General features: G+C 41.4%; 1 protein-coding gene across 1 annotated transcript in view; it reads left to right on the forward strand.

Annotated features, from left to right (window-relative positions):
- The window catches only part of LOC125901590 (ubiquitin carboxyl-terminal hydrolase 37-like), a 311,232-nt gene that overhangs the window by 227,130 nt on the left and 57,678 nt on the right, over positions 1-26,424 (forward strand). The window contains exon 3 of the mRNA XM_049597312.1: positions 12,699-12,821. Coding sequence (XP_049453269.1) covers positions 12,801-12,821 — 21 coding nt within the window. The 5' untranslated portion in view covers positions 12,699-12,800. The remainder of the gene's footprint in view (positions 1-12,698; positions 12,822-26,424) is intronic.

Raw genomic sequence — 26,424 nt, forward strand, 5'->3', positions numbered from 1 at the left:
ACTTATCTGGCATTTGTTGAAAGTATAAAAATGTTTTACAAATGGAAATAAGGGAAAAGGAAGGGAAAAAGTAAAACAAGCACAATGAAGCAAAAAGCATGCAGCACATGTTGGCAGACTAGATGGGTGGATGGTTAAATGAATCACTGACAGAAGTAACATCAATATTACACTAAACTTTTTCTCAAAATAAAGCCGAGCATGCGCGCTAATTACAGCTGAGATGTGAAGACATAAAGATCTCAGAGGTGATTTATCATCTTACTAAGTGCTGTAACACTGTACAATAGTGCTGCTTTGTTGTTTGCTTTTATTGCTCGAGGACAAAAGGCCTTGTGATCCTGGTTGCTCCCTGGTGACCTTGTGCATTGTTGAGAAGCAAGAAATGTTCCCAGAAAGGAACGCACTTAGAGAGCAGGTGAAGGAGTTTGAATGGGCTAAAATGTATACTTGTTTAAAGGTTAACTTCAGTATTTTTCAGCCTGGACTCTCTGTTCCCACATTTTTGTGTCCAAGTGACTAATTGACACAATTATTGAAGCTGGTCCAGCATTGAGCGAGAGGGCTGCAGCTGGCAGCGGTGAGACATGCTGCAATGTAACCACTTGGGGCATTTATTGCACCTTAAATTTACGTCCACTAAAAGTGCTTGTTTTTGCCACTGACAGGCTCAGATTGTTACAATAAGTGTCTGACAACATTATAAAAAGGATCCCTACAGAGATAGACCTTTTTGTTAAAGATTAAGATCCTTCTTGTTTAACCAGAAACAGACCCGGAATCACCATTGCCAAAAGCACCAGACTCCATTTAAAGGCAATAGCTACAAGTTTAATTCCTCCCGGCCAGTAGGTGTCACACTCACACTCGCCCACTCTCGTTCCAACCTTCAATTGTACTGGTTCCCAGGTTAGCCAAATCAGCAAGAGAGATGTCAAGCGAGGAGTCTTCCGTGGTACCGTATATTAATGATTAAATCATAAATCCTTTCTTGTGTGCCCTATAACGCCTTTACACACTGTAACAGTCTCCTTGTAAAACATGTTTAGATCGCTAACTAAACAGCTGACTGACGTTATATGATGGCGAATGCTCATGTAATTTTTTTTTTTTTTTTTTACTTCATCAGTGATTGAACCTGTTATTTCTATAATTATGATTGTTTATTCATTTTCAGACGTTTTAGTTAGCCTAAGAAAGATCATGTTAGCTAACTATTTATTGTCCAGCCTTAAGGAAATCCATCCAGCTCCAGTGAGAGCAGCCCAGGTGTAGGGAGAGGCAGGATAGGCCAGGGGGCTGTTGCCGGTGGAAGAGTAAGGCAGACACTGGTTCCTACTATATTAACATCAACACCAGTCACACTAATCTGGCTGGTTCTATAACAGCACCACACCCACCTGATTGTTTCCTGACAGATACACCTCTGTTGGTAGTGTAATAAATCCATGTGGCAATTTATAACTACTATTATATAGCTTTGTGCTGTGCTGTTAGGATTTGTATTAGATTCTACTTGTACTCCAGAGACAGAGAAAAGGCAGAGGTCAAGGTGGCAGAGGAGGTGGAAGAAGAGGAGAAGAGGGCAAGGCAGAGGTTCACGTCGAAGTGAGGATGCTGTTGACTGTTAGTTATGATTTGACACACATATCAGAATTGCGCACGTTTTCAAATAATTAACACATCAATACCCTTATGGTGTATATAAAATGAAAAACGGCCAAATGTCAGGTCAAGTAAGTCCATTTTTATTTTGAATAATAATTGGAATAATACAAATATCACATAATCATAATAAAAATCTTGATGGTCACCTTTGGACATGGTAATACTTTTGATGAATGGTTCTCATTTCTACTGTTAGTTTCTACCTTGCCTACATGACAAACGATCAATAACAAACTGTAGGTAGCACAAGGGTACAGGCAGTGCTTAGAAATTAAAATACAAATCACAAAAAAGGGAATGATACAGTCCATGAAATCAATGAAACCATCAACTGATTTCATAAAAAAAAAAGGTCACCATGCCTCGTGAAATAATCCTTAGGGAGCAGTGGAGGACGGATAGAGAAGAGAGGTGGAGGTCCTTTTTTTGTACATATGTATCCAGTGGTCACTTACTAAAGGGAGAGAGCTTCATCCGCTTCCTCCACCTGTTTTTTGACAAGCAATTCGGGGAGAGTTTCATCAACACTCGGAAGCTCTGTTAAACTGCAGTCTTCGCTACCGCAGTCTGGGAACAGACCTATTGCTGAAGTCCTAGATCTACACAGGGCCAGCTGCTGTTTTGCCTCTTATACTGAAACTGTATATAACAGTGAAAGCCTACTACACAGGCAAAAATACACTGACTGGCCAAAGAATAACCAAACAAGTCTCTGCTTTTACAAAGCTCGACAATGCAACCTTTTAGTTTCATGAGGTTCAACAACTATGGAAGACAGAGACATGCTTACAAATAAAACATAATTCAAACATTTTGTTTGAACATTTATAAAGCACATGGTGTTAGTTTTTTAGTATGAAATGTGCTAAGGCAAAGTGTTGGAAAGGGGTAGGGGGAATCAGAAGAGGAGGTTGTGGATATTAGATGAAGTTACTATTTCAGCAAGAAAACATTACAGTTGAAAGCTAGATAAAAAGTTCAGACAGGATCTATGAGAATCAAAATAAAATAGTAGGCTATGGACACGCATCAGGCCTGTCTCAAACAATGTGGTTGTTGCACATTGTACAAAGTGGATAGTTACTAGCCTAACAATAAATAAAAGACCAAAAACTACTGTTTTGCTAAGGATTCTGGAGCAAGTAATAGTAATAATATCCCATCGCGATACATTCCTTGATATTGTCAATAACAACATTATGAGCCTGTCAGCACATGGTAGCATCTAAGATGACAGGGGAGATTTGGCAAAGATGTCAGTAGACATCCCTGACCATCAATGCAGTGGTGAATTGATCCCATTCAGTTCGGACCAGCACAACAATTAAAATGTTTATTATAGAGAGAGGAGAAATCATGTGCTGATAAGTTGTGGTTGAGAGCTGAGTTGAGAGGAGTAAATGTAGCCGAGTGACAGTGCGTCCTCTCAGTAGCTAACGCATAGAGCCGGTAAATCCAGCTCAAGAGGCATCATGCTACCAGTTCCATCAAAGGAGATATCAGTAGCTAGCTAATGCCAACTGCTAATGTGAGTTGTTCAAAACCTTTCTTTTTAGTAAACTCTGTGTTATAAACATAAACAATGTTGTCAATGCTCGAGTTCCTGTGTAGGCCCTGGTGATACTACGAGCAAAGTTTCATGTTGTGTCAAGCCTTCTTCGTATATTAAAAATAGCTATTTTGATGTGTTTATAGTAACGTTAGTGCCGCTACGGAACCCATTCAAAGGGCATTTTGACCCGAAAACTAAAATACACTTAATCTTTAAAAAGGCTTTTCAGTCGTAGTTATGCTTTTAAAAGAAAGTTTTACTCTGTGTACATTCACAAAAACACCCAAGGTTGCATTTTGGCAAGAGTTTTGCTTTAATGTTAGCTAGCAACTTTAGTTAGCATTAGCAAACATTTAGCTTACCTGTCCAGAAGGAAAGCAGCGACCTCCGCGTGGCTTTTGAGCCTCTTCCTTCGTTTGTCATGCTTCCTTCAGCTGGCACCAACACTCAAAAGCTTGACCGGTGTTCACTCTAGTCCTGCTTCCTTGTTGGTCTGCTCAAATTTGTGACATGTAACACCGAGACGATGCCATTCCTCCACAGAGCTATCACGATCTGGCGACCCCTGAGCTCCGCCTCACGTGACATCAACGTACTAATGCTATTGGCTCAGGGATCATTTCATGTCGACGTAGCCAACGTAACCAGATGTAAATATTTATATATTTTGGACCCGTCAAAATTTATAAAACAATTATTTCTATACTATAATTGTTTTTTTCAGTAAAATTAATACTTTTATTCTACACCCCTCTAGATGTTCTGTGGATGTATTATTTTTGAAAAATTATTCGTTTTGATGAAAAAGTTGTAGCTATCACCTTTAAGTAAACAGTAATTTTATCATCGTAAACACACTTCATTCAAAGGGCTGTTTCTAGTTAAACAAAAAGGATCTTACTCTTGAACGAAAAGGTCTGTCTCTGTAGGGATCCTTCACATAATGTTCTCATACACTTAAAATAAACGGAGCCTGTCAGCAGCAAAAACAAACACTTTTGGCGGACATAAATTGATGGTGCTCAAATGCCCTACCTTGTTACACTGCAGCGTGTTTTGCTGCTGCTGGCTGCAGCTCTCTCCTTCAATTCCAGACCAGTTTAAAAAATTGTTGTCCCCATTGGTCACACAAACACATAGGAAAATAGGATTCAGGTTGAAAAATATTGACGTTACCCTTTAAGCCAGAAATCTCAGACAGGCTGCATTATGATATAATCACAGTTCACAGTTCACAGTTAACCGACAGCTGACACAGCCGAGTTAAAACTGGAGTAATAGGTTTAGAGGATGTGCTTTTTGTTTCCTTCAGTAACCTGGCAGCAGGAGGGCCTGTGTGCTGCTGCTAAGTCAGCATTACACACATCACAACTGCATGAGACAATCACACTTTCCATTTAAATGAAATGTTACTATTATGGAACCAGTGAATCGATGAAAATGCTGCACAGCTCTCATTTCTCATCAGGGGTGTGTGTGTGTGTGTGTGTGTGTGTGTGTGTGTGTGTGTGTGTGTGTGTGTGTGTGTGTGCGCGCGCGCCTTCTGGCATGCAGGAGCACATGTTTCAGTTACACCCTCATGGGAGTGATGTCCCTCCTGAAGCATCATCTTATCATTTGACAGTCATTATTCTTTGTCAGTGGCAACACGAGAAGCCAGGCGAGCGGTACAATAAATGCGCAGTGAGGGCTCTCTCTGTCCGCGCCTGCAAACATCACAGATCAACAACAGTTATCAAAGTGACAAGCTTAGGAAGCACAAATCTGTGATGCATCTGTGTGATGCAATTATTCATCATTTTACCTGAGGGAGCTGCTTTGCCACTTAATAAACCCAAGGGTTATTGGGGAGTGTGAAATTAGAGAGTGCTGCTGTGGTGTTTGGCAGTGAAGGAATGACGTGATTTGTCAGGGGACGTGTGAATCCAACTTGGTGCTGAGATTAATAGTCACATGATAAAATAACAGAGTGGCAGAGCTTTGTTGTTAAAGGCCAGAAACAAAGTCTGTTCAAGGGACCGTTGTAACAAACCAAAGCTCAGTGAGCGCTCCTGTGTTGTGTGTCCACATGAAAATACCCATAAACCACTTAACAAGTCAACATTTGAAATATGAATATGCATATCGTCTTCTTGAGCCCCATTTGAAAACATGTTGGTACAGCATGCAGCCTCTGTAGGTTTCCTCCCAAATGGTTGTAGTTTTCTGTTTTTAATTCCACTTGAATTACTTCAAGTTTCAAGTTTATTTATTTAGAAATGGGACAATGCATATTAATGAACATTTTAAAAGAAAAAAAAAATGTAAATATGAGAAGAGATTGTAGCCGTACGGCTAATTTCCATCTCCTGTCCCATAGGCAGGTAGGTGTAAGAAGAGAAGGGAGGAAGGACAATAAGAACTTTCCACAACAACCACAATAACAACAGAAATATTCTATATTCTATTGCAGGGTGCCCGGCCATAATAAAGTGCTGATTCATATTGCAGAAATGCCTGTAATAAAGTGCTAATAAGTGCGATAATCTATTGCCGAATGCCCATAGTAAAGTGCATCATGCATACAACAGACAACATTTTAATACAACAAACAACATTTTAACTTTGTTGCTGCTTTAAGAACAGCTATACATTTTCAAACGCTTTGCCTTTGTCAATTAAAAGAAGAGCAACAGGAAACACAGAGAGACAGAAAAGAGGCTGACAAGTAACAAAGGTCACCAGCTGGAGAGGGACAAAGTTACATGGTCTGTGTCTTAGACTGCTGGGCCACCAGGTAACAAAATGACAGTTCGTTAAACCCCTCCCCCGACAGGCTGTTCTCATGCACTGTTTCTATGCATATCTACAAAAAATAACCCATGTAGTCCAGAAGGCTGCAAACATCTAACGAATACACTGACGGAAGTAAAGAAGGAAGTAGTATACAGAGTAAAAGTCAGCGTAAAAGTCCATTCTCACTGAGGGTGAATATATGCGCAGATTATTCTCGCGTAAAAATATAAAAGCTCCGGCGGAACTACACAGCTGGGCCAATGAAATTGTTTGTTTATAGTCGCGCAGACCCGAGAGAGTCCGAAATCCAGTCAGGCAGGACAGTATGGGAGAAAGGTTGATAAACCCCGTTTCACAGCACCCCGTCCTTTTTGATAACAGACAGGATGATTTTATGAACAATGAATTAAAGGACAAGGTCTGGCAGTCCATTGTCCAGCTTGGTGGCTGCGGTGAGAGTGGTAAGTGCTAAAGTTGATGTTGACACTTGTTAAACCTTAGCTTGCTAGCTCGCTGCTGCTGCTGCTGCTACTCTCGTCCATGTTCACCCATACCCGTTCACGCAGTGTGGACTTGGAACACAACAACGCGAAATTCCGCACCGCGTCCGTACCGCGCCTGTGTTAGCGCGGAAAAGCGCAGCGTGAATATTCTGCAAATCCGTCCCGCATTTCTGCATCGCGGCAGTGAGAATGAACCTTAAGAAGGAAGGTTGGGTGGTTAATTGGTCAAACAAAGCAGGACTTCCCCCCCACGAGAATGATGATTGTTTCCGTGTGAATCTGATTGAACTTCATTTTTTAAGGTATATTAACACTTCGCCACATGTTAGTTACATAACTTTATGTTTAGTACTTAATGTGACAACAGCCAACCATATGCCTTTTCCTAAACCTAATTTACGTAACAATACTCTCCTAAACCCAATGAGATTTTACATTAAGTACACATGACAACACCCAACCAAGATTACTTTCCTAAACCTAACGTGTGTAACTTTACTTATCTAAATCTAGTTTATGTAACTTTAGTTTTCTGAACCTAGCGTGTGTAACTTTACTTATCTAAATCTAGTTAATGTAACTTTAATTACCTAAACCTAACGTGTGTAACTTTACTTTCCTAAAGCTAACCTACGTAACTTTTGTTTCTTAAAGCTAACCTTCATAACTTTACTTTCCTAAATCTAACAAACGTAACTTTATTTTCCTAAACCTAACCTACGTAACTTTACTTTCCCAAGCCTAACCTACGTAACTTTACTTTCCTAAACCTAACCCATGTAGCTTTTCTTTTCTAAACCTAACCAACCTAACTTTACTGTACTTAACCTAATGTAACTTTATGTTCAGTGCGTAACGTAGTGACAGCCAACCATATGTCTTCCTTAACCCAACTTTACTTTCCTATACATAACCTATATAGTTTTTATTTTTCAAACCTACCTAACTTTACTTTACAAAACCTAACATGTAATTTGACTTTCCTATACCTTATCTACCTAACATTACTTTACTAAACCTAACTTATGTAATTTCACTTTCCTAAACCTCTGTAACTTTACTTTTAGTACATAAGGTGGCGATAGCCAACCATGTTTCTTTTTCTAAACTTAACCTACTTTCCTAAAGCTAACCTGCATAACCTAACCAACCTAAATAACGTTACATTAGGTAGGTAATGCAACGTTGCCCAACAATGATTTTTTTCCTAAGCGAAACCAGTATGGGGGCTAATGAGTTAGATGCTAATTCAGAAGATATTATACGAATCATTGTATATGAATTTTCATAGAATGTCATATGAACTGCTGTATGAGGATACATGGCCCCTGAGCAGCAATTGTCCAGTGATAGCTTAGCAACTGTAAGTACTGTAGACACAGGTCTGTCAAACTTTGGATCTCACCACATGTTGAAGTGGTTTGCAGAGGGTTCTGATAAGAGTAGTATTCCTCCACTGTGTGGAAACTGGTCCTGCATGTTGTTATGTAAGAGTTTTGGCTAACATCAGCAACTCTGTTATTATTGTATTTGGGGGGAAATTTACACTCCAGCAACCCCAGCCATAATTGTTATTAGAGATGTGGTGCTCGCCAAGCACATCTGTTCATCCTGAAAGCCCTTCCCCTGTAACGTAAAGGGCACAGTCCTACATGAGCGATGCAGGCAAGTGACCATCTTCTGCTGAGGTGCTATTTGTGCTGAATATGGGCTGTGCCAGATGTGATGAACATGAAAAGCTAGTTTGCTAGCTAAAAAAAAAAGAAGATCTTGCCAATAGCTGGCCAGTAAATACCAAATATGTTGTTACTGGTACATTTTGCTTTTTCATACATTCTATGCCTGTCTTCATGTCCCGCTGCCAGCCAGGCAGCATCTGGCACATGGGTCAGTATTTTTATGGCCAATGGCAAACAATATAGGCTGAGTTGACATGGCAGCAGTGACTTTCTCCTTCATCCCGTCTCACTCGGAAAACTACAGCCAATGACAGACAAGAGTGGTCAGCCACACATACTTCTTTGTTATTGGTTGAAGCTGCACCTTTGCTGGTCAAGGTTCACCAAAGTCGAATGCCATGCAGTGCAAAGATGCAAATTTGCTTTACCACCAACAGCAAATGTTTTGGTTTTTTTTTTTGTCCCCTGGCTCGCATTGAATGGAAGTGAATGGTAGAGGGATTTTTGCCAGTGTTAATTTTGCGTATGTGTGCGTAAGTCTGGTTTTGTCTACCTTTGTCTGATATCAAGGACCATTGCGTACTGCATATGTGCCATGAACAGAAGGATGGCTGGGCATAGTTTAAAATAAAAGATTTTAATCATCACTCTGCTGTAAAATAGTTCAATGTTTGATCTACATGTGTCCCCTTACACACCCAGAGACCCAGGTAATAAAAAAAGCTGTATACGTGAGCACGATACATTTCTACATGTGGGAGCAGCCCAGTAAAACACAGTCTTCACTGTTAGTTACTGAGCACCTCAGCTGGAGCAGCTGCTGGTGGAGAGCCTCTGAGACCACCTCCTCATTTTTCTTTGACCACATATTCAGTCAATCAGATAATTTTCCTATCGTCTACACTGTCAGCTATGCATTTTAAATGGCTTTTGGAGATATGAACAAATGAATATAAAATTGAATGGAGAGCAGTCCATCTTCTATTCATCTTCACATCATTAATAATACAGGGGGATCATGACACATTTATTGACTGAGATATCTCCAGTATTATTTCTACTATACTTCAGTATGTGCATTCATTACACAGTCAGCACCAAAAGTTTCCTCTCAGAATGAGCACTCTTCTTGTTCGAACAGATGGCAATAAAAGCAGCTGTTTAGCATGTTTTAATTAATCACGTGCTGTTAGAGTCTGCTCACTGTTTTTCATGTAATGAAATGTGGACAGAGCATTTGCTTCCAGTGTGGAAACTCCTTGAGAATTGAGTTAAAATCTGTATCTTTGAATATTATTGAGTGACTTTGTCGCCTTCCAGAGCATGGAGGCTGTGACTGGAACTGACACAGTGAATTCCTACAGTGACCAATTTCCACCAAAAAGGAAATTATTCATAGAAACCTATTAGATTTTTTTTCCAATTATCTCATATAATCAGTTAACAAATAATAGACATATTTTAGATTAACATTTCAAGTTTACAGTTACACTTCAAATCTCGCATTTTTTTAATTGCAACCCCCAAAAGCTTTCTATTCAGTAATTGTTTGTTGTTGTTCTTCTTTCATTTATCATCTCATTTTTATGGAGCCCCCCTCGAGGGTCACAGCCAGATTTTTTTATGCCATCCTGTCGTTGATAGCTGTGGCCAGAGGCATCAACATACGACCATGCAAAGACATTACTAGCGGATTTCTCACCAGAATAGCCAACCCCCTGAGCTATGACTTGCCAGGCAATATCTTTTTGGCCCTTGTCTTATAATGACAGGATTGTGAGTTGTTTAGCTTGAATATGTCTTGACATCAACAACGAATTTCTCCCCATCTGTTCTTCGTCACACATGAGACACCGCAACAGTTACAGAGTTCTCTTTATTGGTCAGTGGGGAAGAGAGGTTTCGAGCTGCCATAGGAGCAGAAAAAAAGAGCTGCTATGGGAGCTGGTGTGTACAAGCAGAGTGAGTGGGGGGAAAATGCATTTAATTCCACGGGCAGCAAGGCTGATATACGACAGTGGCCTGAATTGCTGCGGGTTTGCGCATCCAGCAGCTCTGACACATCTAGCCACCCCTGGTGTGGGGTTGTAGTTTGAAAATAACACGGGTGTATTTTTTTGATGCATGGCATTCGCCACCATTTTGTTTTGGCCTTCGTTCTCTTGAATGTGATATCACAAGAACACCTTGAGGGAATTTATTAAAATTTGGCACAAACATCCACTCTGAGTCAGTGACGAACTGATTAGAATTTGGTGGTCAAAGTTCAAGGTCACTATGGCCCTGTTCTCATTCTCATGAACGCAATGCGACGGACATGATAATGTTCTGCAAAAAAACACTTTTCTGTCCATTACTCAACGTCATAACTCAGGAACAGAAGGTGTCATTTGATCTGACACTGAATTAGTGACCTTAATTTTGGGTGTCCACCTTGAAACTGTGCTGACTGTATAGATCTTCTGTGCTGCCCGGGGGAAGAGGTGTGTGAAGCATCCATGTTTTCACAGACATGGATGTAAACTGTAACTGCAACTTGATGGGTTAGACATACACCCGCAAGGCAATAATTCTAGTGTGTGTGTGTGTGTGTGTGTGTGTGTGTGTGTGTGTGTGCTACCATACAGAACTTTTCATTATCCATTCCTTCTTAACCATCCCGCTCAGTTGCTCACAGTGCAACGCCCCACTGTGGATCAGCTCATTAAATTGTGTTTTGAACTGGACATTAAGTATGCAGATACAGTGCTCAGTAGGTATAGTTATTTAATTACTGAAAATAAACTCAAATTAATTTTAAGATGACAGTGTCTAATACCAAAGCTCGTTCACTGACTGGCGTGCTTGTGAGCTACTGTGGGTTACAGATGCAGTGATAACGAGATGATCCGCTCAGGTAAATATAGTGAAGCACAGATAGAACTGTTTTTGGAAGACAAAAAAACTTCACAGAACTAACTTATATATGCAACATACTAACTGATACTGCTGGATTGGAAGAAAATTAACTTACATAGCAACGCTGCAAAAACACTTGAGTTTAAAATTTGATTTTTAATGCTGTAGAGAAGATGTTTTTTGGCAAGAGGCGGCGTACACCCTGGACAGGTCACCAGACTATCACATGGCTGACACATAGAGACAGACAACCATTCACACTCACATTCACACCTACGGACAATTTAGGGTCACCAATTAACCTGCATGTCTTTGGACTGTGGGAGGAAGCTGGAGTACCTGGAGAAAACCCACGCTGACGTGGACACAGGAGGGCTCCCCTACCCTGGGTTCAAGCCAGGAACCTTTTTGCTGTGAAGCAGCAATGCTAACCACTGTACCACCGTGCCGCCTTTTTCTCTGTTCCTTTTTATTTAATATTCTCGATGTATCTCCTTCTTTCCCCGTCCATGGCTCCACACCTATTTATCAATATCTCCTTCTCATTCTCTCCATCTTCTCTTGTCACCCCATCTTCACACTACTCCAACATCTCCTTTTGCTTTTCCATTTCCACACTCCTCCCGTCCTCCCTCTTGACTGTATACCTCTTCCAGCACATCAGCTTCATGTTCCTTCTCCCTTTTGCTCTTGCATCTCATCTATCTCCCTCTCCCGCTTATTGTCCACCTCGTCTTTTCCATGGGACCCGGTCAGCTCTGCAGAGTAATTTAGCAGCCAGTGAGTCCCCGGCCAAATCAGTTACTATAGACACACCAGCGGCAACATGAGTGATTTCCCACCGGGACCGCAGACACTTCTAATCACATCCTCAGGGACACAAGGAGCCAGAGGGATAGGGTGAAGAATAACAGGTGGTGAAAAAGAGGTAGAAGAAGCCCATTAAGTAAATAGGCGGGGACACAACCCCTGATAGAGTTGGATATCATCCCGGTGAATTAATTAGGCACCAAGCAGGCAGTGTAATAAGCTCACAAGTGGGGCATCTGCGGCGTTGATGTTTGATTGGTTGAAAGGATTTCTTCAGCTTTTTCCCTCTTTGTTAATTTTAGCGCTGCCACTCGCACAAAAAAATATAGTGGCAGCATGTGGGGTCATATTTAACAAACTTGGTTGAAAACTAGGACAGCCTTATTGTCTGTCTCCATATTCCATCATGCCGTAATATACAGTACAGTAAGAACCACACCGCTGCGAGACTCCTTGGCAAATTCCCAGTGGGAGTTCTGAGGAGTAGTTTCTCTATGTGATAGGTTGTTGGGCAGAAGAGTGGAAAGCCACAGCTGTGCAGGTTCTTATTTTATTAAGATATATCTAAAGAAGTAGATTACAGCAATTTTAATTAACTTGCCCAATCAGCTGTGCCAGGACAGACGACACAGAGGCGTGACAAGTGTGCACATTTACATAAGATGCTCTGGAGGGAGGCTGCTGGTGCCGGATATGTGCATCCACATGTGAGCACGTACATCAAGTGTGTGTCGACTTCCTTTGATTGAAGGCCCCTGTCACACAGCGTGCTGCATTAAGAAAAAGACTTATGTCCACATTACGCCCCCACAGGTTCCTCCCTGATTAAGAGATGGAGAGACGGACGGAGAGGTGACGGAACGGAGCCCTCGTTCATAATGTGTAAGGATGTGGCGCTGACAGCTCTGATGATGGATGGGAGAAGACTGCAGAGAGGTGAGGAGCTGCGTGAACTGCGTGAGTGTGGGGCCTTTTTCACACCGACTGTGTAAATATTGTGCTCGCTCAGAAGATGGAGAGAATTGTTCGGCTGTCAAATGTGCTTTTGTTTGGCCCGAAAAAGCACTCAGAAGAGAACAAATCATCTCAAACCACCACATGTGCTAATTTTAAAACACAGTAATTCAGATGAAAATGATGGATGAATCACATTTGAAATTATAGGTGCCAGGCCAAATCAAACTTTATTATCTCACCAGGGAAAATTATGTTGCAGTCAGATACACAAACATTCATCATCAAAAAAAAACAAAAAACATAGTCACATATTGTAACAGTCCACAGAGTTCCCACGGATCTTTAAACATGGTTATGACTATTATAATACAATTCTGCCAATATACCCCCCCCCCCCCCAAATCCCACACACTGGACCTTTAAGCTGTAGAAACCCTGATCTAGATGGATAACAAGGACAAACGGTACAAATGTGAGATCACTTCAAATGAAGACACGGCAAGAAACTCCACATTTCATATACTCCACACTCCTCCAGACCATTTTCCAAAGCACACCAAAAATGTTCTAGTTGATTTTTTACCTTCCAGGCAGCCACTGGCTCATTTCTGGGCAGTAATGTATGAAAACCATCTTAAGCCTTTCATCCTCTGCCCACTTTACCTTGCCAGGTGCTGCACTGCTTACCTGAAAACACCTACTACAGCTACTTAACGATGGCTTTATGGAGGGAAATCCCTGTGCCTCAGTGCCCGCTGCTGCTCCGGTTGTGTGTTGGGTTTTCTGGGTTTGGCTCTGGACCAACTAAAGGATGTATTCCCAGCTGATACTCCTCGGAGCACTGCCTCACTTCAGCAAGGAAGAAAAAGCTGCCTGTGCTGTTAACGTGCATGTGATGCTGTGGCTCTGTGTAGTCGATGCTGTAAGCTGTGAGGCTGCACAGTGCTGACTGTTTAATTGTCCTGCGGATGTGCTTGTACAGTAGGCCATGTCATGCTGTTTGCTGAATTCTACAATCCACTCTTGTGCTGCTGCTGCTGCTGCTGCTGCTATCTGCCTAATGTGCAGTGTTTGCATTGGGATTTATTGTGAACTGGGTTGTTTTGGTGGCTGAGCTTGTTTTCTTGTGGTGGCTGTTAAGCGCATATGTTATGATGTTGATATATGTGGTGGTGATGCATAAATAGTAATTGCAGTTGCTTTTAGGGTTCTGTTGGCTCAGTGCAAAGGCACATAAAGGCATATATTGTTTATTGGCTTTGGGGATGTAAACACAGCCCATTCATATACCTGCAGATATTTACCTGTAATATTGGCTTCATAGGGAACTCCACATGGCTTCTGTCACACTCACAATTACATTTTGTCCACTTACCTCATGTTCAGCTCAGCATAAGAGAGAAGCTTGCTTTATTATTCTTGATATCAGTGGCACCTAGACTGCTTAGCTCTCGTATGGTTCCTGTGACCCTGAATGATGATTATGTTTTGGGTTTGCTGCATGGTGTATTTTATTCTGCTTAAGTATGACCTGTTGTTCCTGTTCATAGACACTTGTATGTGCCATTTAGTGGGAGCAAAAGCACAATACACTGATCCGTGCGGGAACATGATGGCGGCCATCTCTGCCAAATCATTCTACAGCAGATCCCGAGAGAAAAGTGGAGAAAACCTGATCAAAGTTTATGATTGAAACTGTTTTATTTATGCTTTATAAGGCTTTGTAGTTTGATATGGTACAAATTTGACAAAGCTGTGACACTGTTAATTAGGAAGTACTTGTTTGTAGGGCTGCCCCCGACTAAAAATTTTCCCAGTCGACCAATTGTCATCATTTAGGGCCATTAGTCGATTAGTTGCCCGCATGGTTATGATATTGATTTAATCATTAAATTATATAATCTGGGCGGAGCAACACAATGGTTTGAGTTTCGCGTCCTTAACTGCCTGGAAACACAAGGTCGGGCTCCGGGTGCTACTCTTGTGCCTTTTCTGTGGCAGCTTTCCTGGGCGCAGCGGCAGGTTGCGTCAGAGGTTGCTAAGCAACCTTAACAAGCATCGTAAAGCCTATTTACCTGAAGTCCTGAGTGCAGAGCTGATCTTCTTCCAGGAGCTGTTAATAAGTGTGTAGGCCTGTCGTCTGTGGGACAGATGTAAAGCTCTGGGTAGCCCTGCACTAGCATGATCAACTTTTCTGTATGTATCAGACTGAATATTTACACAAGAAGGGAAAGATATCTGTCGGCTGTGATTGGTTTGTAACGTGACTCCTGTCTGACTGCTGAGCGTGGCCTCTTCCTGTGTCTGTCCTTTCAAATTAAATTCCTTCATGGTACAGTCATATAGGATTTGGATTTGTTTTAACAAGGTGCAGCTCCTAATAGAGTTTCACTTTTTTTGTTTGTTTTTTTTCTGTGACTAAGCGACCAATGAAATCTTGCTGACTAATGACCTTTCTGGTCGCCTACATTTGGTTGATTATTAGGGGGCAGCCCTACTTGTTTGTGGACATTGGGCAGCATTTCACACAGACTCCTAAGGTGTGACTGACTGTCTCTGCAGAAAAAAGAGAAAAATTACTAGCTTGGAGTATGGGGCAACAAAAATTCATACAGAGTTACAAAACAAACAAATCACAAGGCTTTTAGATTTGTTGCATTGTTTGTAATTGTGTTTTTACATACCAATGTTCAGGCATTACTAGTGACCATTAAAACAAAACCCATCGTCCCCATGTGAGGACGTCATTGTCTCAAAAAATACTTTCTGTTCAAAGACAATACTCAGCTTTCTATACCTACCAGGTCCTACTGATCCGAGATGGCTAGGTTAAATTAAAAATGCATACCAAATAAAAGCTCAGGTCTCAAGAGGTGATGCCTCTGTACCTACTGCCAAGCTAAGCTCATATCTGTGTAATGCTACATAACATGTTATGAGAGGAAATGGCTGCTTCAGTCTATGGCTTTCATTTTAAAATGCATACGTCAATGATTATCCTTTGCATCAGCCTGCGTCTGCATATCAGGTGGTTTGCTGGATTTAGATTCATTCATTAAATATTATTAGTTTATTTCCTTTGTGGTCTGAGCAGCAGGAAGGTCAGAGAGCGGCTTGTGCCTGACTCAGACATACAGTGAATTAAACATAACAACTGGCGTCAGGTACAGTATGTACAGCATGCTTTGTGGGAGAAGTTTTTATCGCACTCCCCAGTCTCTGCTGAACTCGGTGTATGTCTGTAAGGGTCGGAAAAGTTCTGAGCCAAATATCTGGTCAGTGCAGATTTCCATGAATGTATCTGTTCCACATAAACTGGCTGATTGAAATGTGATTTTAAATCTAAATAAAGTATGTTTACCCCAGACAAAAAGACAAACACAGACAAAAGTTCCAGCCAAAATGGAAACTAATATTACACTGCTCCGCCAGATCTGCACTTAAAAACTACTCTGCTACTGCTTTATGAAACTTGCAAATCACCAGTTCAGCTGCGACAGAATAAAAAGACAAATAGATCTTGATTCTTTGATACGCATACTCATTAGACTACTCTCGACTATCTCTTCACCCTTGAGAAAATAAAGACCTTCTGTTTTGTGAAGGTTGGTGCTCCTCAAAGGTTTGTCAGTTTGAAACAAATTTTGGATTACGACCATTACACTGAGCACCTCTGCAGGTCTCGGAGGTTGCCATAGTGACTGCCTTCTTCACCTCCTCAGGAGTGCTGCTGGTGGGTGATTACTGCAGATTGAAGTCCATTATGTAAAAAAGGGACCCGACTCCAGATGAGAAAATTATATTCTCGGGCTGCAAATAAAAAAAGTAAACTCTGCGTCTGAAAACAACGCTTTCCTCAGCTGCTGCGGGAACATTAGAGACGATAACCTTAGACAGCTCTTCCATGCTTCTTTCAACTTAAATTTTGCTGGTACTTAAAGTGGCTCTAAAAATATTCAATGAAGCTACTTTATATCATTCTGCCAACAGCTGATTAATGCACTGCAACTTTGCAGTGGGGTTTCGGTAATTACTCAAGTATTTTTGTTAGTATTTTTTCAGTTGTGTAGTCTTTACAATGGGGTGTCTGTTTGTGCCTGTATGTGCCCGAGCTGCTGTGTGTTTATGTCAGGCAGGTGGGACCATGTTCAGCATCTGTAATGAGCTGGAAGACTGTGTGGAATTTGGATTAGATAAGAAGAAGTGGAGAATCTCCAGGGAGCCAGAGGTTAGGGGTTAGGGAGGGGCTCATTAGAGTGATGTGGTGTACTTGCAGCAGAGGCAGAGGGGTCAGAGTAAACATGGGTGGATCATGAATACCACCTTATTTTCAAAGCACTCAAATCATTCCTACCTGAACCTACCCGTCTCTAATGGTATGTACATGTCTCAAGATGTAACGATGACTGATAGCCTTGGGCGGTATCTATTTTTCATACCTTTCTGACATTTCACCAAGGTATACCGTATATGGCAGTATTTGTGTATGAAAACACAAAATGCCATGTGATAAGATGAAAGGACTGGACAGAGGCGATCATCAAAAATGCTCACATGTGCAGCACACACTTCATATCAGGTTAGGGAAAAAGTAGTTCCTATTGTAGGGATGAATAACGTTATGTGCATTAAGGGTTATGATGTCCACCTCATCAGAAGTTGGGAAGGTATTAAGAGGAATATTGGATTTCTCTTTAACGCTATCTTTTTAGCGCATTAGCTAACGTTAGCTTCGATAGCAAAACAAACTGGAGGACACTGTTCAAGTGTCGTCCTCCTTTGTAAGATTGGCATAGTAATCAACCACAAAGCTTCCTGTGACATCATCCATCCACTGACTGAGAGCATACGGGTCGGCCAGTCTGGTCCCGTTGGTCAGTGTTTACTTATTGAAGTTACACTCAAGGTCCCAGAGACCTGACATGGTGCGTTCGCAAATTCAGTCTGACGTAAAATGAGACCCTGTTGGTCGAAGAAACGGAGCATTATATTTCTACGTGAATTAACGAACTGTTAAGTTCTGCTCACTCTGCTCACTCTGCTCGGCGTTCTGCTGCTCCTTCTCCCCAGACAGAGTGCCCATAGTGCGCTCTGCCATTCTGAGAGTGTGCTTCGGCACTCGGAGTATTTCTGAATGCACCACTCGCATCATCTTCCTCTATTGTCTAAAACAAGCCAACAGAACTTGCTAGCTAGCACTAGCTAAAGTCTGTAGAGAATGGTTTTGCCTCCAGCTAAGCCCCGCCCACCAAAAAACATCATGCTATTTACTAACAGTAACAGAGTCTATTTTACTTACTAAACAGAAAAAAAATACAACCATACTCCTCACTTTCACTGAAATAAGACTAGCTTAACTGCCCTGTTAATTCATCGTAAAACACACTTTATTTGAAAACTCACCCAAACCCTCAGTTTGTCTGATTAACTGTTCCAGCAATTACCAGCTCTGATTTGGTCAAAATAAACTTTTGATTTACTGAGTTATATGTGAAAATTTCCTCTGCACACTGTTGTTACCCACTGTCTCCCTCAGCTGTTGCTGGTGAGCTTTAGTCCTATAACGTTATCCTCACCACTCGCAGTCACCATCTTTCTCAGCTCAGCTGCCTGTTCACTAATAGAGACTGACCTCTGGTAGCACGTGCTGTGCACTGCATCACCTGAGTACAGCATCTCTGTATCAGTTCAATATAAGGAGGATCGTGTGTATTTTTTACAGTATTGAAAATCATATTTTTGGGATTTCTAAATACATTTGTATACTGTAATACAGTGATACTACCCAAGCCAGTGCCTAAAACTGCTTTAGCCAATTTCTGACCACTAGGGGGTATTAACTTCTCAAACGCTCACAGCCCTGACAAACAGGGCTTAGAGATAAAGAAAAGATATATATCATGATAACTTAAGTAATGAGATATAATGTATTCATTTGTCAGCTTATGGGTGTTGTCGGGCATATTTCTTAATTCCATGTCTTTATGCTAAGCTAGGCTAACTACGTCGATACTCTGGCACTGCGCTTCCCACAAAGCTGTTACATTGGTACTGATCTTCTCTTCTCATTAAAGAAAGCAAAGTAAATTTTTTACTAAAACACTGAATTATACCTTTAAGGTAATGCACAGTCACTGCTTGCTAGCACGGCTATGACCCCTAGTTTTTAACACTTGACGCATTTTGTATTTTGCAGATGCCAAATTAGTCTTTGACTCTGTTAAACCAGTTCTGCTAAAGCTACGCCAGTTAAAATAGAAACATTCTGTCAAAATCTTAAAATTCTCTTTAAATTTATTGCATATGAGTCTGGGTTCAGATAGGATGTTGTCTGGTTCTGGACCCAGGTGATGGAGAAGGATGGCAGGTTAACAAAGGGGACACATTTTAGTCATTTTGCTATCAAGAAGCATAGCGTCCTCCAGGCCAGGAAATCCGGGCAGGGGGACAACATTTTGTCATTTTATTTGTATAGGGACACTCCCCCTAAAATTTTGTGTGTGTGTGTTTGTGTGTCTGGGCCGAAAATATGCCCTCCAGTGAACGATTACAGAAAAGTAATATCAAACAATGATTGAAGAAATTACTGCAAGGTATTGAATCGTAAGATCAAATCAGGAGTGAGCAGTTTTTTTTGTGGATATTGTTAAGATTTTATCGATAGTACTACTTTTATTGATACTCCTTATCAGTTTGTTGCTTTATCGGTGCTCTTAATGGTTCTTTTTCACTTCTAGATAATTGCTTTTTGGAAAATAAATTAATTTAAGAGGAATAAACTCAGAACAGAATTATTGAACAGTGTTTCCCACAGGACAGGAATCTATTCGTGGTGGTGTGGTCCTGGTGGGGGGGGTATTAAAAATATTTTTCAATACTCATCTGTGTGAAGAAGTGAACATCCAACGTCAGAGTTAATTACTAACAAGCAGAACCACACGGCCGGGCTCCACCGGCTGCAAACCTACGTCACGTCAGCGTAGCGTCGCGGCGTATTCATTTGGACTCCACTGACTGCGTACGGAAGCGACACGTAGAGACGCTAGCGGGGTTGTTTACTGTTTGCCGAGCCGAGAGGCAGCATGTAGGCTGCATGAAATGTTAAAGCATTTTCCCCCTAAGTTATTACATATATTTGAGTTATCTACAAGTTTACTGTACTGTTTGTCATCTACTCGCTTTCAAATGTCCACCACGGACATTTACACAATGTCACGGATAAACATGGGTAAATGCATGGGAAAAAATCATCACATATCACCTCTGATAATGGTTTATTCATTTAAAAACACATTGTGCTCGTTTAGCACACTATTTCATATAGTTTTTATCTGCTGGAGAGTCACGTAGGGGAGCATAGCGCGACAAAAATAGAAGAGCCGCGTAAAATAGAGAGTTGTCGCGCGACAGACGGGGGTTGTCATGCCGCTCCCGTTGCCAGTGGAGCCACTGTAATTGATTAACAGGGTGGCGAGGTGCTACGGGACTCGCGCTGCAGTTAACACTACTAACAGCGTGAGTTAATGTCTCTGCACATGTTGAGCTTCCAGCTATGTTAATACAGACACAGGCTAATAAAACAGCTAATATAACATGATGACTTAGAGTTGTTTGGACCACTTTTGGACTTGTTTGCCCACATATTTGTACCGAGAGGTCTTTGGATCCGTTCTGCTACTACGTCTACTTCTTCTTCTTCTGGTGGACCAGGTGCGTTAAGTGCGTCTTTACGATGCATACCGCTACCTATTGCACCGGAATTGTAACGACAAGCTACATTCACAGACACTGAATCCCATTATAATGTGTTTATGAGCAAGGTCGAACAGGTAGCGCCAAAAGCAGAAAAATCTATATGTGGCGGAGATAATTTATTCGTGGCGCACCGCCAAAGATAAATGAATGTATGGGAAACACTGTTGAATATTTTAAACATAACTAAATGTTTCTATAGCAGCAACAGTAATTTTACAACAGCAGAATCACTATATGAATAATATTTCTGACATGACAACACTTAGTGAAGTGCAGGCTAGTATTTATTAGTCACTTTATCAGTTCATGCTTGCTGAACACATGCGTTGATGAAGTATTAGCCTTTTACTCATGAAGGTTTAATTGCACTTACAGTCACAAGCGTAGCTGCCGCCAACTTGGTAATTTTCAAGTTATCTTCACTTCGTTTCCACCGCAGCCTCTCTGCTGTTCACTGACTTTACTCCATGTCTTGTGTGTGTGTGTGTGTGTGTGTGTGGAGGAGGTCAGCCCCGGCACAGAGCGCAGGTGAGAGGCTGCAGGATGATAATGAATTGAACCAAAATGTTTAAAAGTACCAATAAAAGAACCAATGACATCAGAGCTTATCAGTCTTTACAGTCTTTGATAATTTAGGCTCATTTAATACCAGGTTTTGGTACCCATCCCTAGTGAGAGTATCAGATGACAAATGTGTTTTAATTATAAAGATATATTTTATTTATCATGTAAATACATATAACTTATATTATGAAGCAGCCTTTAGTTTCTATGCTCCCCGCCTGTGGAACAAACTTCCAGAATATCTGAGGTCGGCTGAAACTGTCAACTCATTTAAATCAGGGCTTAAAACATTACTATTTACTGCAGCTTACCAGTGAACTAGATATGTAACTTATTGTTAGGATAATCTGTAGCTATTGTTTTTATATTTGTCTGCTGTTGCTTTTGCTTTATGTTTGCTTTTTAAATGCATTTTCTGCACTGTTTTTAAGTATTTATTTTCTTGCTTTTAGCTTTTGTTTTTAATGATCTATTGTTCCTTTAATGTTTTATCTTAACGTATTTCCCTTGTAAAGCACATTGAATTGCCTTGTGTATGAATGGTGCTATATAAATAAAATTGCCTTGCCTATATTATCAGTGATTTGTTGTACTTGATCCCATTAAAGGGTCAACCATAGATCTTTTAATGGGCACCTCTTTGGCCTTGGGCGTGGTGCTTAGCTTGTGTACCTTTGTTCTTGGCCCAGTAGTTAGTGAAAATGTGAGCTCTCTTTAGTAGCACTAGCCATAATGTGACAACCCTTACCTTTCTTTGTGGCTCTATAACACCACAGTTGTTGCTGGCAAACAGGAGGACTGAAAGATATCGTACTTTACTTCTTCCCAGTTGTTATGGGAGTTTCTAAATTGTATACTTCGCTGTGCTGGTGTCCTCCTTTCTGCCATTCCTATATTTGTCTTACGGTTGTATTCTAGAGGTGAGTACTTGTAAAGTTATACATGTTGGATCCACTGATAGTATAATGAAACAAAGTGAGCAAAGGACTTGTGACCTTGTTAAAAAGACCATTCGACATCAATGAATCTCCAGCCAGAGGGGTAATGAGGTTCACAGCAGGGTGTCTTTGATCTGCAGGCCTGTGAGTTGTTTGACCAACAAAGTTTTCTTGCCCTGTGTCTGGATCTGACCTGATCTCCCTAAAAGTGGATGACCTTAACCCAGCTGGCAGCACTATTTCGTCATGGAATATAGATTACTTGTCAAAGTACGGCAAGGCTGGACCACTGCAGGGCATGTCAGGAAGCAGCTACTAGAAAGGCGGCTAATAGAGCACTCTCCACACTGAAGGTGTGGATTCTCTTTTCTCTCCTCACCAAGTCATCAGCCGTTTTAATCAGTAGTCTGAGAAATCTTTTACTTGATTTAATATGCCAGGTATATGTCAGGGAGGTAACTGCAGCTCACATTCGTTCTTTGTGCTGAAGTAAGATTTGCTGTATCCTGAATTATTCCTTATTGTTAATAATGCCAGTGGGACGCTCTGATATTTGCTGCAGGAAATGTTCAGTTGGCAGTAACTTAAAGGTCCCGAGCGTAGGATTTAGGGGGATATATCGACAGGAACAGTTTTCTTTAGTGTATAATCACCTGAAAATAAGAATTATGTTTTTGGCACCTTGGAATAAGCCGTTTAAATCTACAAAGGGAGCAGGTCCACGTCTACAGAGACCGCATTGTTACACTGCCATGTTTCTACAGTTCAATCAGGAGAGATAGAAGAATGAAGTAAAGATAATATTTAACACAGAATATGAGTGTACAGAGTAACAGATGATTTGTGTTGATTAAAATTTCACAGAAGTTTTGGACACCAGAGGGAGATATTTTGTGATCGAGGGACATCTGAGCGGCAGCAGGATACATGTTGAGGGCAAGGTTGGATTGGATGAAGGGAGGAGACTATGACAGGTTGGCCCTGATCAGCCCCAGTCAGACAATACAATGACAGTCAATTACTGTAGTTGAAAAGCACGTGTTAACAGCTCAGGTCACCATGTGCACAGATGGTGAGATTGGAAAAGCCGGTGGAAAAATGCCCTTGGTTTCCAAACTCCACACCTTCCAATACAAAGTGAGATCAGCAGCTGTGCACATTTGAGTGCGAAAGTAATTTGGCCCCTAGGCTAAAAGATGGATGATTTCCCATGTGGTATAGTAGCTGCTCACAATGGCAAAGAGGAATACAGTATGTCTAAAAATAGTGATTTGGTGGCAGGGTGGCAAATTAACACCAGCCACTACCGAAGATCAATTATGTGACAGGCCAATGAAACAGTTCCCTCAGAGCTCCCTCCCTCCTGTGCTTCTTACATTCACTCTGTCTTAGACCCACCTGCTGTGTAGACATGCAGTGAAACACAAAGGAGCAAGAATCTAATGTAAATTTTAGTTTATAAAAGCCCTACCTCCGCCAAGGTTAGGCTATGTTTTTGATTTTGTGTGTTCGTATTTTTGAAAAACGACAGTCCTGATTTTTGTAAAACTTGGTCAAAAGGTGAAGAACGGGCCAACGGAAAAATGAATGAATGAATGAATCCGAATCACTGGGTGGATACACAAATTATTTTTCACTTTTATTAACATTGTGAGATTGGGCATTTGACCTTGGTGGAAAAAAGGCCATTCATTCATTCATCTTCTAACCGCTTCATCCTCTTGAGGGTCGCGGGGGGGCTGGAGCCTATCCCAGCTGACATCGGGCGAGAGGCAGGGTACACCCTGGACAGGTCGCCAGACTATCACAGGGCTGACACATAGAGACAAACAACCATTCACGCTCACATTCAAACCTACGGACAATTTAGAGTTATCAGTTAACCTAGTCCCCAATCTGCATGTCTTTGGACTATGGGAGGAAGCTGGAGTGCCCAGAGAGAACCCACGCTGACACGGGGAGAACATGCAAACTCCGCACAGAAGGGCTCCCATGCCCGGGATCGAGCCGGCAACCCTCTTGCTGTGAGGCGAGAGTGCTAACCATCACACCACCGTGCCGCCCGGAAAAAAGGCCACTCATCTTAAAATCAAGTACGTAGATGGTAGTAAAGTTCAAAGTAGAATTATGATGACTCATATCGCACTCCACATTCACTGATACCAGTAGTCCTCTGGTGTAGCGTACCCATGTAGCTGCTCAAGCAAAGCAGTCGTTACGTAGCACTTCATGGTTTGATGGGAGAATTGGAACAATACAACACTTTTCTCAGACTAAGGTGTGACTATTGAAGCGTAAATACACACATAGCAGGCAACTAAATATGCTCTTACACACATCCAGATGTTTATTATCTGCAATGAACTGTTCAGACGTTGTGCTTCACGAGTAATATTGACCACTATTTAGAAGTACATCACGGGTGCACAGTGGTACAGTGGTTAGCATTGTTGCCTCACAGCAAGATGATTCCTGGTTCGAACCCGCAACGGGGGAGCCCTTCTTTGCGGAGTTTGCATGTTCTTCTCGTGTCAGCATGGGTTTTCTCCAGGTACTCCAGCTTCCTCCCACAGTCCAAAGACATGCAGGTTACTTGATGACTCTAAATTGTCTGTAGGTGTGAGTGTGAATGGTTGTCTGTCCCTATGGTCCCATTTATACGACAACGATTTCAACTGAAAACAGTAAACTTTAGTTGCATTTTGGCGTTTTGGGTGCCTGAAAACGCAACGTTTTGAAAACAGGTTCCAGAGTGCAATTTTTTGGAAACGGCACCGTCTCCGTTGTCATGTAAACTTGCAATATGCAGTTCCTCTGAAAACTGAGACTTTTCACACATGCGCATTACGGTTCCAGTCACTAGGCATGCGCAAGAAAGTCGACCATCGCAACAACAATGCCGAGCTCTGTTTGTGCTGCTCACCCTGTTGAGTTTAGTGTAGAAAAAAGTGTAGCTTTACTGTAGCAACTCCACCTCGTCGTCCGTCCAGACAAAGTTATCTGTGTGATCGTTTCAATAACGTCATCATATAAACGCGGAAGTTTTTTAAAACGCAAAGGACAGACTTTTCCATTTTTAGAGAAACCATTGTCATCTAAACAGGGCCTATGTGTCAGCCCTGTGATAGTCTGGCAATGTGTACATGGTGTACCCTGCCTCTCGCCCAGTGTCAGCTGGGATAGGCTCCAGCCCCTCCGCGGCCTCAACAGGATAAGTGGTTATGGAAAATGAATGAATGAGTCCTATACATTACACACTGAATTTCTGAAGGGACTGATAACAAAAAACAATTGTTTTGTCCATGAACCATGACAGTTATTACTGAGCTGAATGTTATACTTTTGTTGAATGATCTTGTTTTATGACAGTTAGGAGAAGTTTGCCTTTAGGGCTTTAAGCCAGACAGTCCTTAGCTTTCATGAAAAAGATGATGGTTTAGGTTAAAATGAAAACATTTCTTCCAGAATGGTCTTTCTGGCAGAAAGCCCTGAAGGTTCACTTATTCCATGTGTTGTTTTATGTGTGTTAGTGTGTTCAAAGTAAACTTTACTTAACTTAAGTGGTTACAATTACTTATATATTATCGTTGCAGACTTTGTAATATCGGCAGATATCATATTGTTGTCCAAGGAATCAATATGATACCATATCGTGATGAAACTGGTGATTTACACCCCTAGTTGGACATAGACAGATTGTGTTTTGTAGCAGCCCCTCATTGTAATATGCTGGCAAATGGGCTAAAACTGGTGCATCCACCAGGGTGTTGTACTTCTGTCTGTGCTGATTGAAGCCGATTGGTGCTGGAGCCGATAAATACAAATGACTGCTACAGACTCATTTGTCCCAGGAGTGAATGCCGATTGTACAAAAGCTAACAGTTAGTTGGTGTAAGTGGGTATTTTGTCCAGTGGGAAGGGGCTATATTGATCGAGTGATAGTGATTTAAAATCAACTTTCAATCCAATTGGAAGACCTACATTTCCTTTAGTAATAGTGATATTTGTGCAGCCATCAGTGGACAGGTGATTGAACCAGTTCTCACGCAGCCTGTGTGCAGCTTACCTGACCACTCTGCCTCAGTCAGCAATGTCCATCATTGTAAAATTATTTTGGGTCTTTGTGGACCCCCTGCATCCTCTTTTCTTGCAGATCCGTGTCTTCTTTCTCCTCATTAGCTTTGATATTTTAAATTTATGACATTACCACTGTTAAAACCTTCCTGAAAATATTTGGAGACATTTTCACTGAAAGGCAAGAAAGGAAATGAACAAATTAGGCTACGATTTCACTAAGACATTGGGAGGGCTGGGGACTGTGGCCA

This window comes from Epinephelus fuscoguttatus, linkage group LG15 (genome assembly GCF_011397635.1).
Source record: "Epinephelus fuscoguttatus linkage group LG15, E.fuscoguttatus.final_Chr_v1".
NCBI classification, from domain to species: Eukaryota; Metazoa; Chordata; class Actinopteri; order Perciformes; family Serranidae; genus Epinephelus; species Epinephelus fuscoguttatus.